The sequence below is a fragment of the Nerophis lumbriciformis genome, linkage group LG19 (assembly GCF_033978685.3).
Source record: "Nerophis lumbriciformis linkage group LG19, RoL_Nlum_v2.1, whole genome shotgun sequence".
Lineage (NCBI taxonomy): Eukaryota > Metazoa > Chordata > Actinopteri > Syngnathiformes > Syngnathidae > Nerophis > Nerophis lumbriciformis.
In genome coordinates, this window is record NC_084566.2 from 35,051,163 (window position 1) to 35,065,863 (window position 14,701).

The 14,701-nt window shown below is 42.1% G+C and overlaps 1 protein-coding gene across 3 annotated transcripts; it reads right to left on the reverse strand.

Annotated features, from left to right (window-relative positions):
- Nucleotides 1-1,373: 1,373 nt before the first annotated feature.
- On the reverse strand, nt 1,374-11,114 carry tmem59 (transmembrane protein 59). Of its 3 annotated transcripts, none has more exons than XM_061978824.1 (8): nt 10,896-11,114; nt 10,636-10,741; nt 5,751-5,845; nt 5,461-5,613; nt 5,329-5,371; nt 5,134-5,254; nt 3,282-3,399; nt 1,374-1,879 (listed from the first exon to the last, which is right to left on the reverse strand). In XM_061978824.1, the coding sequence occupies exons 1-8, from the start codon at nt 11,049-11,051 to the stop codon at nt 1,718-1,720; spliced, it is 954 nt and encodes a 317-aa protein (XP_061834808.1). In that variant the 5' UTR covers nt 11,052-11,114; the 3' UTR covers nt 1,374-1,717. The 3 variants fall into 3 exon arrangements, with proteins under 3 accessions (XP_061834808.1, XP_061834807.1, XP_061834806.1); XM_061978823.1 differs by having other exon boundaries at nt 5,329-5,380; XM_061978822.1 differs by having other exon boundaries at nt 5,329-5,398.
- Nucleotides 11,115-14,701: the final 3,587 nt, after the last annotated feature.

A 14,701-nucleotide genomic window follows, 5' to 3' on the forward strand; every position in this document is an offset into this window, starting at 1 on the left:
TGTCAGTATGACAAAAGTTGACGTACTGAATAGAGATGTCCGATAATATCGGACTGCCGATATTATCGGCCGATAAATGCTTTAAAATGTAATATCGGAAATGATCGGTATCGGTTTCAAAAAGTACAATTAATGACTATTTAAAACGCCGCTGTACGGAGTGGAGAAGTACCGAGCACCAATAAACTTAAAGGCACTGCCTTTGCGTGCCGGCCCAATCACATAATATCTACGGCTTTTCACACACACAAGTGAATGCAAGGCATACTTGGTCAACAGCCATACAGGTCACACTGAGGGTGGCCGTATAAACAACTTTAACGCTGTTACAAATATGCGCCACACTGTGAACCCACACCAAACAAGAATGACAAACACATTTCGGGAGAACATCTGCACCGTAACACAACATAAACACAACAGAACAAATACCCAGAACCCCTTGCAGCACTAACTCTTCCGGGACGCTATAACATACACCCCCCGCTACACCCTACCCTCAACCCCGCCCCCCCAACCCCACCCACCTCAACCTCCTCATGCTCTCTCAGGAAGAGCATGTCCCAAATTCCAAGCTGCTGTTTTGAGGTATGTTAAAAAAAATAATGCACTTTGTGACTTCAATAATAACTATGGCAGTGCCATGTTGGCATTTTTTACCATAACATGAGTTGATTTATTTTGGAAAACCTTGTTACATTGTTTAATGCATCCAGCGGGGCATCACAACAAAATTAGGCATACCGTATTTTTCGAAGTATAAGTCGCTCCGGAGTATAAGTCGCACCGGCCGAAAATGCATAATAACGAAGGAAAAAAACATATATAAGTCGCACTGGAGTATAAGTCGCATTTTTGGGGGAAATGTGTTTGATAAAAGCCAACACCAAGAATAGACATTTGAAAGGCAATTTAAAATAAATAAAGAATAGTGAACAACAGGCTGAATAAGTGTACGTTATATGAGGCATAAATAACCAACTGGTATGTTAACGTAACATATTATGGTAAGAGTCATTCAAATAACTATAACATATAGAACATGCTATACGTTTACCAAACAATCTGTCACTCCTAATCGCTAAATCCCATGAAATCTTATACGTCTAGTCTCTTACGTGAATGAGCTAAATAATATGATTTGATATTTTACGGTAATGTGTTAATAATTTCACACATAAGTCGCACCCTCGGCCAAACTATGAAAATAACTGTGACTTATAGTCCGAAAAATACAATAATGTGTTAATTCCACGACTGTATTTATTGGTATCGGTTGATATCGGAATCGGAAATTAAGAGTAGGACAATATCGGCAAAAAAAGCCATTATCGGACATCTCTAGTACTGAAGTATTTTAAAAAGAAGTCCCCTTTTCGAAATTTAAAAGCATTTTATTAAATATGTCATGGACACATCACAAGAACAGGAAGCTGCTACCATATTGCCTCATTATACCAAACATTGTCCGCATAATCAAAAGTTACATATTTTCAATAAAAATAAACTAACACACAAAATTAAAGGGAGGGTAAACACTCGCATATTTTAAGTTTTGTACTGATTTAGTACCATAATGCACCCACTGTGGCCCACTTATGATTTGTAAAACATTAACTCAATCATAGAAAATGTTTTGCAAGTACAGTTTCTTTTATAGCACAAAAAGTTGCAGCAGGAATCAACTTATCAAAAAAAAAAAAAAACCCAGCAGCTTTTAAATGTCAGACTGACCGAGGTTCACCTTGGGAGGGAGAGGCCCTGCCCCTTCCTCTTCTGCTGCTTCCAGCCCTTTCGCAGTGATGAGCAGGGAGGACGACAGGTAGGGAATCAGTTTCTTCTCCGTGATGTAATCCCTATCACCGTAAATGCTCAATTTCTGAAAAGTTGGAAACATTTCTATTATTGTGATATATTTTCGACTACTCCACTCACTCATTTCATAGTAATTATTTACTAGACACAGTACATGGATGTAAAGTGCAATTTATTTTCCATGCAGCACCCCACGGCTTGTCAAAGCACATGATTAGTGGTAAAAGAAGGTAAAACGATAACGAATGAACTCTAATTTCCTTTAACAGCATTATTTTTTTGACACACGGTTAACCCTTGTGTGGTGTTCGGGTCTGTGGGACCCGTTTTGATTTTTTATTAAAAGAAAAATGATACAATTAATTAATTTTTTAAACCGAGACTCCCTGACTTTGGCTCATTTTCTGTGAAGAACATATGTCAGAATAAATATTTAATGACCACACACCATACACCCCCACTACACATTTCTATTACATATAAGATGTCCGGGTCTGTGTAACACACACACACACACACACACACACACACACACACAGGAGGAGGACAGAGTGTAGGTACACTGAGGGTGGCCGTATAAACAACTTTAACACTGTTACAAATATGCGCCACACACCAAACAAGAATGACAAATACATTGCGGGAGAACATCCGCACCGCAACACAACATAAACACAACAGAACAAATACCCAGAACCCCTTGCAGCATTAACTCTTCCGGGACGCTACAATATACACCCCCCCGCCACCCCCCTTTTCAAACCCGCCCCCCGCAGCCCCAACCCTGCCCACCTGAACCTCCTCATGCTCTCTCGGGGAGAGCATGTCCCAAATTCCAAGCTGCTGTTTTGAGGCATGTTAAAAAAAAAAAGCACTTTGTGACTTCAATAATAAATATGGAAGTGCCATGTTGGCATTTTGTTCCATAACTTGAGTTGAATTATTTTGGAAAACCTTGTTACACTGTTTAATGCATCCAGCGGGGCATCACAACAAAATTAGGCATAATAATGTGTTAATTCCACGACTGTATATATCGGTATCGGTTGATATCGGAATCGGTAATTAAGAGTTGGACAATATCGCAATATCGAATATCGGCAAAAAAGCCATTATCGGACATCTCTATTTAAAATTTCAAATGCCGATAGCTTTTAGCGGCATTATACTGTAAAATTTTAATATCTTAGTATTTTTATTCTTTAGGACTAGTTTAATTTTTAAAACACAATCACAATTTTCGACAGGATATATACTGCAAGTAAGGGGTCCCCCACTCCATCGCTCCCTCAGTTTGGGGCTCTTTGGCCTGGGAAATGTTGAAGAACCCTGGTCTAAGGTACACGTATTAAAAGTAAAAAAAACAACTTCTATCCCTCTGCGATTTATCACAATTAATTACAAGTTAACTATGGACAAAATGCAATTAATCTCCTGTTTTTAATAGAGATTAAAAAGGTACCGACCTCAGGAGCCACATGCTGGTCCACAGCGGTCGCCACAGTGGCACAGCAGATCCAGATGAGGACCATTACCGACAAAACAAGAGTGCTGGTAAGAATCCAGCCTGGCAGCCAAGGGTTCCTGTATAATGCAACACACAATGTTGTAATAATGGCAAGGAGCAAACCGCTGAGCCACACTGCAAAAACTGAAATCTAAGTAAGATCCATCCATCCATTTTCCACCGCTTATCCCTTTTTGGGGTTGCGGGGGGTGCTGGAGCCTATCTCAGCTGCATTCGGGCGGAAGGCGGCGTACACCATGGACAAGTCGACACCTCATCACATCTAAGTAAGATGAAATAACTCAAATAAGGGTGATATTTGCTTATTTTCTGTCTGATAAGATAATTCTTCTCACTAAGCGATTTTATGTTAGAGTGTTTTACTTGTTTTAAGGATTTGGTCCTAAATGATCTCAGTAAGATATTACAGCTTGTTGCTGAGATTTGATGACCTATATTGAGTAAAACATGCTTGAAACTAGAATATCAACTGATGCAAAGCTCATCAACACTCACAAGTATACAACTACTTTTTTAAAGTAATAATTTCTTATTTCAAGCATGAAAAATAAATCATGACTTTGACACAATTGTGTCTCATAATTAAAACAGATGACAGCCAAATTGACTTTGCTGTTTTATTTTCAATGAAACAATAGAAAATAGGTACTCATATAGAAGTACAGTTGGCACAGTACAGTAAACTGACAGTTAATATTTTAACATTTGACATTTCTAACAATTTTGAACAGAAATAGTTCATGCACATTCATGATGAATTCTTCAAAAGTACAATAAAAAATTTTTTTGGCCGGGGGCCGGGCTGTATATATGCGCACTAATTGACTGAAAGAGCACGCACTTGGCGCGATGATGTCATGTTATCCATGGGAAAATGCATTTTTAGACAATATGATTTGCCTGAGCGGCTAGGAGACCCCGAGAGTAACAAGCGGTTGCCTTGTTGCCTTTCCATTAAGAACAATAAACTAGTTTTTAGTATAAGTTTGATAGTTTCAAGAAATGTAATGCCGAGTGCATATCATTATGTCATTAATTGTAATTTTGAAGAATTTATCTGAATGTGCATGAACTATTTCTGTTCAAAATTGTTTGAAATGTTAAATGTTTAAATATTAACTGTCAGTTTACTGTACTGTGCCAACTGTACTACTATATGAGTACGTGTTTTCTATTGTTTCACTGAAAATAAAACTGCAAAGTCCATTTGGCTGTCATCTGTTTTAATTATGAGACACAATTGTGTCAAAGTCATGATTTTTGTTTTCATGCTTGAAATAAGAAATGATTACTTTAAAAAAGTAGTTTTATACTTGTGAGTGTTGATGACACAGCTTTGCAACAGTTGATATTCTAGTTTCAAGCATGTTTTACTCAATATAGGTCATCAAATCTCAGCAACAAGCTGTAATATCTTACTGAGATCATTTAGGACCAAAACCCTTAAAACAAGTAAAACACTTAAAATAAAAATCTGCTTAGTGAGAAGAATTATCTTATCAGACAGAAAATAAGCAAAGATCACCCTTATTTGAGATATTTCATCTTACTTAGATTTCACTTTTTGGGTTGCAACCTTGAGGTGTAGATGTTTATAAACTCCACCAAAAGGGAGTGGCTGCATTTGAATACGAGTTGTCAACAACTTAATCACCTCAATCATCATCATTTTCACTGGTGTAAAGCACTTGGTGTTGCAACTTGACTGTGCATGAAAAGTGCTATGTAAATATTTGCTGTATTTGCTGTATAAAAATGTGGTCATTCTGGATTCGAGCATGTTCACCAACCTTGCGAGGCAGCTGAAGAGGTTGTTCTCGCCGTAGCTGCGATCGACGTTCAAGTCCCGGTCTCTCTCCTGGATGAGCGTGCGCTGGTAGTCTTTATAGACGGGACTGCTCAACACGGAGACTTAAAAAGGTGGAGACGATATAGAATGAAATGACATTGGTTCGTGTTGTTGTCACAAACACTGGCTGACTTACTTGTCTTCTGTGGTTCCTGCTCCTCCTCTTTCTCCACTTCAAACTGGGAGAACTTGAATTGAGGCTCAGTCTGGCATTCAAGGCAAACACTCGTGTTTTTTTTAACACCTGATGTCTATTACAGTGCCTCACCTGGAAAATGACCACTTTTCCATCATCCGCCTGGAGGTAAAATGTCCACGTGGAGGTGATGAAGCTGTGCGCCTGACTCATCATGTCGTCCCAAAACCCTCGCACCAAAGTTAGCGGGTACAGCAAGTGAATCCTCGGCACCATGGCTTCCAGCTATAAATTTTTTTTTTAAAAAGCTCTGAACTGCTGTGCGAGGAAATACTTGACGAAATGCAAAAAAGCTCAAAACCCTGACCACACCCTGTATAGTTATAGTTAGACTGAACCACCCGAGATTTGATGTACTGTACCTGTTCATAGCGTTGCTCTGCAAAAGGAAGCTGGTTCTCACAGCCCAAGTTGCACGCAAACTTCTCATTAGTTTGTGAGTAGGCTTCGTAGCAGGCTGTAAAACAGCATTACAAACAAGAGAACAAACAATATGTTAAAAAGCAGTGTTGACGCGTGCTACTGCAACAAAACCTTTATGTGTTGTGTGCAGTAAAGACGTGATGTTTGTGAACGAGTCAAATTGTTGAACGGCTCTTTAAAGGGAACGATGAGAACCGATTCGCAGTTGCGAGCTATAATGTTTCACAAATTACAATAACAATTACAAATATGAAAATGAGTCAGGGTCAAAGGAATCGCAGCATTTGGAGTCGCTTTTCTGGTTAATTCGTGTAAAGAAGTTCAGGGGTGGTATAATTTTGCATTCACATTTTTATCTTGTCCTAATTTTTTTCTAATGTTAATAATAATTGTATATACATTGAGACACATCAGTGTTTCCCACACATTCATTTATTTGTGGCGGCCCGCCACGAAAGAATTACGTCCGCCACAAATGGATTTTTCGGCTTTTGACTCGCTCGACCGCTCATAAAAGCAATGGGACTCTGTCTGTGAATGTACCTTGTAGTTACAACTCCGGTGCAGTAGGTTGCGGTAGCCTACTATGCATTGTAACTCCGCCAATAGCACTTAATTCACCTGGTGGGCCAGAAGAAGAAGACGAAGACGGACGGACGGACGGGATCAAAATACGAGGGTAATATAGGTTATGGTAGATAGGTTATAGCTGCATCGCTCGCGGCTCGTCATATATTTAACGTTAATCCGCGATTTCACCGAGCGTTTCACTGACGGTGAGCAGCCTGACGCTGCTTCATTAACACCGCCGCTGTTTGACTCGGGTCCGGGGCAGACGCACGTAATAACAATCACCTGTTTTCATACCGACGAGCTAACGTGTCCAGGTTATAACCCTGTTGTCAATAAACACACGTGGAGACGGTGCTTCAGATACTGCATTAATACTCAAGCTAAAATGTCCACTGTCCACTGCAGCATGTGAATGCAATGAAAAGAATAAAATCTGAGCCAACCAGCTGTTAAAATGTTGTCCAGGTTAATGTTTTGGCCATTAAAGGCCCTTCATTTCAAGATTTCAACTGTGATCGGGCTTTAAACAGGTGGCTGACCTGTTCAGATGGGTGTAACTGCTATTGGTCAAATAATGTGAAATAGCATTTAATTTTACATGTATGCAATGCCATTTAAATGTAATTATAGATAATAATAATAATAAATACTGTGTAGTGTTGTAAATAGTCAACGGGAAGGATTTTAGTAAGATATAAGCCACGAGCACTACACAGCCAGAAAAAAACCTAGGCAGGACAAGTAAAAATATTGGGGCAAGTAGATTTGAGAAGTCGGGCAAGTAGAAAAATTAGGGCGGAGGGAACAGGTGAGACTCAGCAAACACTGAAAAATAAAGCAGGGTCAGATCAGAAATGCACTTTTCTCATGAAAAGGGTCCTAATTTATATTCTTATGTGCCTTATAGAGAGGACCATGACAAAACATACACCTCTGCCTCTGTTTCACTTTATGTTGCTGGTAAATAATATGGTTGTAGTAGTAGGCTAAAGTTAAATGATTTAGTATGCACTAATTAAAGGGGCAGAGCTTTAAGAGACATTTTAGCGTTTATATTTTATAAGATATATTTTTTGTAAGAACCACAATTAATAAATATATTTCAGTGAATAACTAATTGTTCAAATCTGTATATAAATATGTACATAAAGTGTTCTTCTTGGTCATCGCCGCTGCCGCCGCCACCGCCACCCCCCGCCCCCCGACCACACCACCACAAATAGATGCCTGCCCTATGGGAAACACTGCACATTATTCTTATTTATTATTTGCATATTTTTCTGTACCTGTGATCCACAAAGTTTGTAGGCGAAGAACATTTTTAAATTTGAGATTTCATTGTCAATGCACATGGATGGGATATAGCACCATCTTATGGAATGTTTACATGCATCCATTTGTCTACCGCTTGTCCGCTGGAGCTTATCCCAGCTGCACCCGGGCGGAAGGTGGGGTGCACCCTGGACAAGTCGCCACCTCAACGCAGGGCCAACACAGACGAAAACCAAATTAAATAATTCTCACTACCATCAATAGAAAATATATCATATATGATAACATTTCATATTAAGTTGTTTTATAACTGCTATCAGTGATTGCTTCTTCAATAAAAACAAGTTACTTTTAAAAAAAGGATTATAACAACAAGCCAGTCCTTTGAAGAGTCATAAAACCCAATTCCTGTGTGCATGGAGAAAGTTGCATTAGAGCATACTTGCCAACCCTCCCGGATTTTCCGGGAGACTCCCGAAATTCAGCGCCTCTCCCGAAAACCTCCCGGGACAAAATTTCTCCCGAAAATCTCCCGAAATTCTCCCGAAATTCAGGCGGAGCTGGACAGCGGCCAGCCTGTTTTCACGTCCGCTTTCCCACAATATAAACAGCGTGCCTACCCAATCACGTTATAACTGTAGAATGATTGAGGGCAAGTTCTTGGTTTATTGTTAGGCAGTTTCATTAACGTCCTCCCAGCGCGGTAACAACACACAACAAAAGCAGTCACGTTTTCGTCTACCATAAAGCAGTTTGTCTGCCTTAAACAGCAATGTTGTGACACTCTTAAACAGGACAATACTGCCATCTACTGTACATGCATATGTGACAATAACATCTAGGGCTTTTAGAGAGTGCAGTGCACAACTGCTATACTATATATATATATATATATATATATGTCTTAATAAGGTTATCCAAAAAATTGTGCTCGATACCGTAGTAGAGCGCAATATATGTATGTGTGGGAAAAAAAATCACAAGACTATTTCATCTCTACAGGCCTGTTTCATGAGAGGGGGTACCCTCAATCATCAGGAGATTTTAATGGGAGCATTCGCATACCATGGTTTATATAGGGCACAGAGTGGGTGGGTACAGGCTGGCGTAGGGGCGTGGTGATTGGCTCATGTGTTACCTAGGAGGTGTTTCCGTCTATGGCGGCATGCTGTTACAATTTCGCTGCGCTTGTTGAGGGATGACAGGTCTGGACGGTAAATAATAAACAGTTTCTCTTTAAGGCATAGGTTGCATCTTTTATTACCACTATTGTAAGGTGTGCTGGATGCAAGAATTTGCCATGTTATTGAATAGTCAACATTATTGTCTTTGAGGTCCCAAATGTGTTTGCTGAGTTCTGTGGTATTTCGCAGGTTTTTGTTCCTGAAAGAAGCCTTGTGATTGTTCCATCTGGTTTTGAATTCTCCCTCGGTTAATCCTACATATGTGTCGGATGTGTTAATGTCCTTGCGTATTACCTTAGATTGGTAGACAACTGATGTTTGTAAGCACCCCCCGTTGAGAGGGCAATCAGGTTTCTTTCGACAGTTACAGCCTTTGTTGGTTTTGGAGTCGCTCTGTCTGGGGGCCGACGGCTCATTTGCAATTGTTTTGTTGTGGTTTGAGATGATTTGTCGTATATTGTTCATGCAGCTGTAGCTCAATTTTGTTCTTGTTGAATACTTTTCTTAGGGTGTTGTCTTTGGGAAAGTGTTTGTCAATCAGATTGAGGAATTTGTGTCCAAAGTTAGTTGAGACGTTTTTGCTGTATGAGGGGTTGTACCAGATGATGTCGTTTCGTTAATGCCGAAAACTCAAACCCCCGTTGAGACGGCTGCGTTGACCCTGGATCTCAGGAAACAGAGTGGACCGACACCAGCAGATGACATGGCACCCCAAACCATCACTGATGGTGGAAACTTTACACTAGACTTCAGGCAACGTGGATCCTGTGCCTCTCCTGTCTTCCTCCAGACTCTGGGACCTCGATTTCCAAAGGAAATGCAAAATTTGCATGGTTGGGTGATGGTTTGGGGTGCCATGTCATCTGCTGGTGTCGGTCCACTCTGTTTCCTGAGATCCAGGGTCAACGCAGCCGTCTACCAGCAAGTTTTAGAGCACTTCATGCTTCCTGCTGCTGACCTGCTCTATGGAGATGGAGATTTCAAGTTCCAACAGGACTTGGCGCCTGCACACAGCGCAAAATCTACCCGTGCCTGGTTTACGGACCATGGTATTTCTGTTCTAAATTGGCCCGCCAACTCCCCTGACCTTAGCCCCATAGAAAATCTGTGGGGTATTGTGAAAAGGAAGATGCAGAATGCCAGACCCAAAAACGCAGAAGAGTTGAAGGCCACTATCAGAGAAACCTGGGCTCTCATAACACCTGAGCAGTGCCAGAAACTCATCGACTCCATGCCACGCCGCATTAACGCAGTAATTGAGGCAAAAGGAGCTCCAACCAAGTATTGAGTATTGTACATGCTCATATTTTTCATTTTCATACTTTTCAGTTGGCCAACATTTCTAAAAATCCCTTTTTTGTATTAGCCTTACACAATATTCTAATTTTGTGACACACGAAATTTTGGATTTTCATTTGTTGCCACTTCAAATAATCAAAATTAAATGAAATAAACATTTGAATGCATCAGTCTGTGTGCAATGAATAAATATAATGTACAAGTTACACCTTTTGAATGCAATTACTGAAATAAATCAAGTTTTTCAAAATATTCTAATTTACTGGCTTTTACCTGTACATGCTCGGATAGGCCAGTATCGGTATCGGATCGGAATTGCAAAAACAATATCGGTGTCGGATCGGAAGTGCAACAACCTGGATCGGGACATCCCTAATTAAAACGCCACTGCAGTAAACAACAGAAATAGATATAAGCCTGTACCGAAGCGATGACACACATTAAAGCAGATAATGGAAGTCCAGGCAAGATAACAAAGGGCTTATTTTCAGCTTACTTGATTCACAGTCGGATTTGGTGTGGTTCAAATCTTTGCTGTCACGCACAAACTGGCAAATGGAGAAGAGTCGGCAGCCTCGCTGACAGGCATAGAGTTCCTCCTCCTAGGAAAATAAAAACCCAATTTAACCACAATCACTTTGAAATAAAACAAAGCAAAAGTGTATTATTAGGACATAGTCACCAAGTACAAGGCTAACGGCGGGAGCTAAAACTAGCCGTGGTCACTTTTTTTTAAGCTAATTTGTCAACACTCACCCTCGGGTACGTATGTAAAGTGTACGTCATTTCACACGACCTATGGCAGGACACCGTACTCCCCAGCACGCTGTCGAACACGTCCGAGGACGCCCACACGCCCGCCAGCGAGACAAGAAGTCCCAAAGTAACGAAGAGACGGGACGGCTTCCCCATTTTGTCTGCGAAAATCCCCAAACAACAACAAGCGCCAGCCACTTCCGCCCTTCCTTTCCTCCTCGAGTCATCGCGGGAAGATGACGTCACGCGAGACTTTGAGGAGATTGCTGCGTTTGGTTCGACCCGGGAAATGATCAGTATTCTGCTCTGTTTGTTTCGTGACGGGTTAATTAAGACACATTGATTAGCTAAATGTCGCTCTGACAGAAGAATATTATTTGGGAATCATGTTTATCATGTGGTGGGCTCTTCTATTTCTGGGGCTGAGGTTGCTGAGGTAGTTAAAAAGCTCCTCGGTGGCAAGGCCCCGGGGGTGGATGAGATCCGCCCGGAGTTCCTTAAGGCTCTGGATGCTGTGGGGCTGTCTTGGTTGACAAGACTCTGCAGCATCGCGTGGACATCGGGGGCGGTACCTCTGGATTGGCAGACCGGGGTGGTGGTTCCTCTCTTTAAGAAGGGGAACCGGAGGGTGTGTTCTAACTATCGTGGGATCACACTCCTCAGCCTTCCCGGTAAGGTCTATTCAGGTGTACTGGAGAGGAGGCTACGCCGGATAGTCGAACCTCGGATTCAGGAGGAACAGTGTGGTTTTCGTCCTGGTCGTGGAACTGTGGACCAGCTCTATACTCTCGGCAGGGTCCTTGAGGGTGCATGGGAGTTTGCCCAACCAGTCTACATGTGTTTTGTGGACTTGGAGAAGGCATTCGACCGTGTCCCTCGGGAAGTCCTGTGGGGAGTGCTCAGAGAGTATGGGGTATCGGACTGTCTGATTTTTGGCGGTCCGCTCCCTGTATGATCAGTGTCAGAGCTTGGTCCGCATTGCCGGCAGTATGTCGGACACGTTTCCAGTGAGGGTTGGACTCCGCCAAGGCTGCCCTTTGTCACCGATTCTGTTCATAACTTTTATGGACAGAATTTCTAGGCGCAGTCAAGGCGTTGAGGGGATCTGGTTTGGTGGCTGCAGGATTAGGTCTCTGCTTTTTGCAGATGATGTGGTCCTGATGGCTTCATCTGGCCAGGATCTTCAGCTCTCGCTGGATCGGTTCGCAGCCGAGTGTGAAGCGACTGGGATGAGAATCAGCACCTCCAAGTCCGAGTCCATGGTTTTCTCCCGGAAAAGGGTGGAATGCCATCTTCGGGTTGGGGAGGAGACCCTGCCCCAAGTGGAGGAGTTCAAGTACCTCGGAGTCTTGTTCACGAGTGAGGGAAGAGTGGATCGTGAGATCGACAGGCGGATCGGTGCGGCATCTTCAGTAATGCGGACGCTGTATCGATCCGTTGTGGTGAAGAAGGAGCTGAGCCGGAAGGCAAAGCTCTCAATTTACCGGTCGATCTACGTTCCCATCCTCACCTATGGTCATGAGCTTTGGGTTATGACCGAAAGGACAAGATCACGGGTACAAGCGGCCGAAATGAGTTTCCTCCGCCGGGTGGCGGGGCTCTCCCTTAGAGATAGGGTGAGAAGCTCTGTCATCCGGGGGGAGCTCAAAGTAAAGCCGCTGCTCCTCCACATCGAGAGGAGCCAGATGAGGTGGTTCGGGCATCTGGTCAGGATGCCACCCGAACGCCTCCCTCGGGAGGTGTTTAGGGCACGTCCGACCGGTAGGAGGCCACGGGGAAGACCCAGGACACACTGGGAAGACTATGTCTCCCGGCTGGCCTGGGAACGCCTCGGGATCCCCCGGGAGGAGCTGGACGAAGTGGCTGGGGAGAGGGAAGTCTGGGCTTCCCTGCTTAGGCTGCTGCCCCCGCGACCCGACCTCGGATAAGCGGAAGAAGATGGATGGATGGATGGATGTTTATCATTTAAATATGCTATATAAATTACTCTTGAATAGTGATTAGATTCATGCATTCTCGAAAATGTGTTCAGTTTCTGTGGTATGAAATGAGACCATAACCCCATATATTAAAAAAATCTTATTTTTTTTTACATTTAATCTATTTAAATCAGAATGTTTAAATATTTAAACCATTTAACTAGCAGTACTGTAACAAACAGTTCAGGGTGTCCCAAGTTATATTTGATGTTCAAACTGATAAACATTTTTTTTTGTTGCAAATAATCATTAACTTTAGAATTTGATGCCAGCAACACATGACAAAGAAGTTGGGAAAGGTGGCAATAAATACGGATAAAGTTGAGGAACGCTCATCAAACACTTATTTGGAACATCCCACAGGTGTGCAGGGTAATTGGGAACAGGTGGGTGCCATGATTGGGTATAAAAACAGCTTCCCAAAAAAAGGCTCAGTCTTTCACAAGAAAGGATGGGGCGAGGTACACCCCTTTGTCCACAACTGCGTGTTGGAATAGTCAAACAGTTTAAGAACAACGTTTCTCAAAGTGCAATTGCAAGAAATTTAGGGATTTCAACATCTACGGTCCATAATATCATCAAAAGGTTCAGAGAATCTGGAGAAATCACTCCACGTAAGCAGCATGGCCGGAAACCAACATTGAATGACCGTGACCTTCGATCCCACTTTATCAAAAACCGACATCAATCTCTAAAAAAAAATAAAATAAAATAAAACTATTCTGATTCTGATAAAGGATATCACCACATGGACTCAGGAACACTTCAGAAAATCACTGTCACTAAAAACAGTTTGTCGCTACATCTGTAAGTGCAAGTTAAAGCTCTACTATGCAAAGCGAAAGCCATTTATCAACAACATCCAGAAACCCCGCCGGCTTCTCTGGGCCCGAGATCATCTAAGATGGACTCATGCAAAGTGGAAAAGTGTTCTGTGGTCTGATGAGTCCACATTTCAAATTGTTTTTGGAAATATTCGACATCGTGTCATCCGGACCAAAGGGGAAGCGAACATCCAGACTGTTATCGACGCAAAGTTCAAAAGCCAGCATCTGTGATGGTATGGGGGTGCATTAGTGCCCAAGGCATGGGTAACTTACACATCTGTGAAGGCACCATTAATGCTGAAAGGTACATACAGGTTTTGGAACAACATATGCTGCCATCTAAGCATCGTCTTTTTCATGGACGCCCCTGCTTATTTCAGCAAGACAATGCCCAGCCACATTCAGCACGAGTTACAACAGCGTGGCTTCGTAAAAAAAGAGTGCAGGTACTTTCCTGGCCCGCCTGCAGTCCAGACCTGTCTCCCATCGAAAATGTGTGGCGCATTATGAAGCGTAAAATACGACAGCGGAGACCCCGGACTGTTGAACGACTGAAGCTCTACAGAAAACAAGAATGGGAAAGAATTCCATTTTCAAAGCTTCAACAATTAGTTTCCTCAGTTCCCAATCGTATATTGAGTGTTGTTAAAAGGAAAGGCCATGTAACACAGTGGTGAACATGCCCTTTCCCAACTACTTTGTCACGTGTTGCAGCCATGAAATTCTAAGGTAATTATTATTTGCAAAAAAAAAAAAAAAGTTTATTAGTTTGAACATCAAATATCTTGTCTTTGTAGTGCATTCAATTGAATACGGGTTGAAAAGGATTTGCACATCATTGTATTCCGTTTATATTTACATCTAACACAATTTCCCAACTCATATGTTAAGTAAGGAGGAGGAGTTGTGTCCTTCCAGAGTTGCCGTAGGGATGTGACGTAAGAGGTCTATAAGTGTGGGTTGTTGAAGAAGGTGAAGAGATGACATTAAAGAAGTGGTG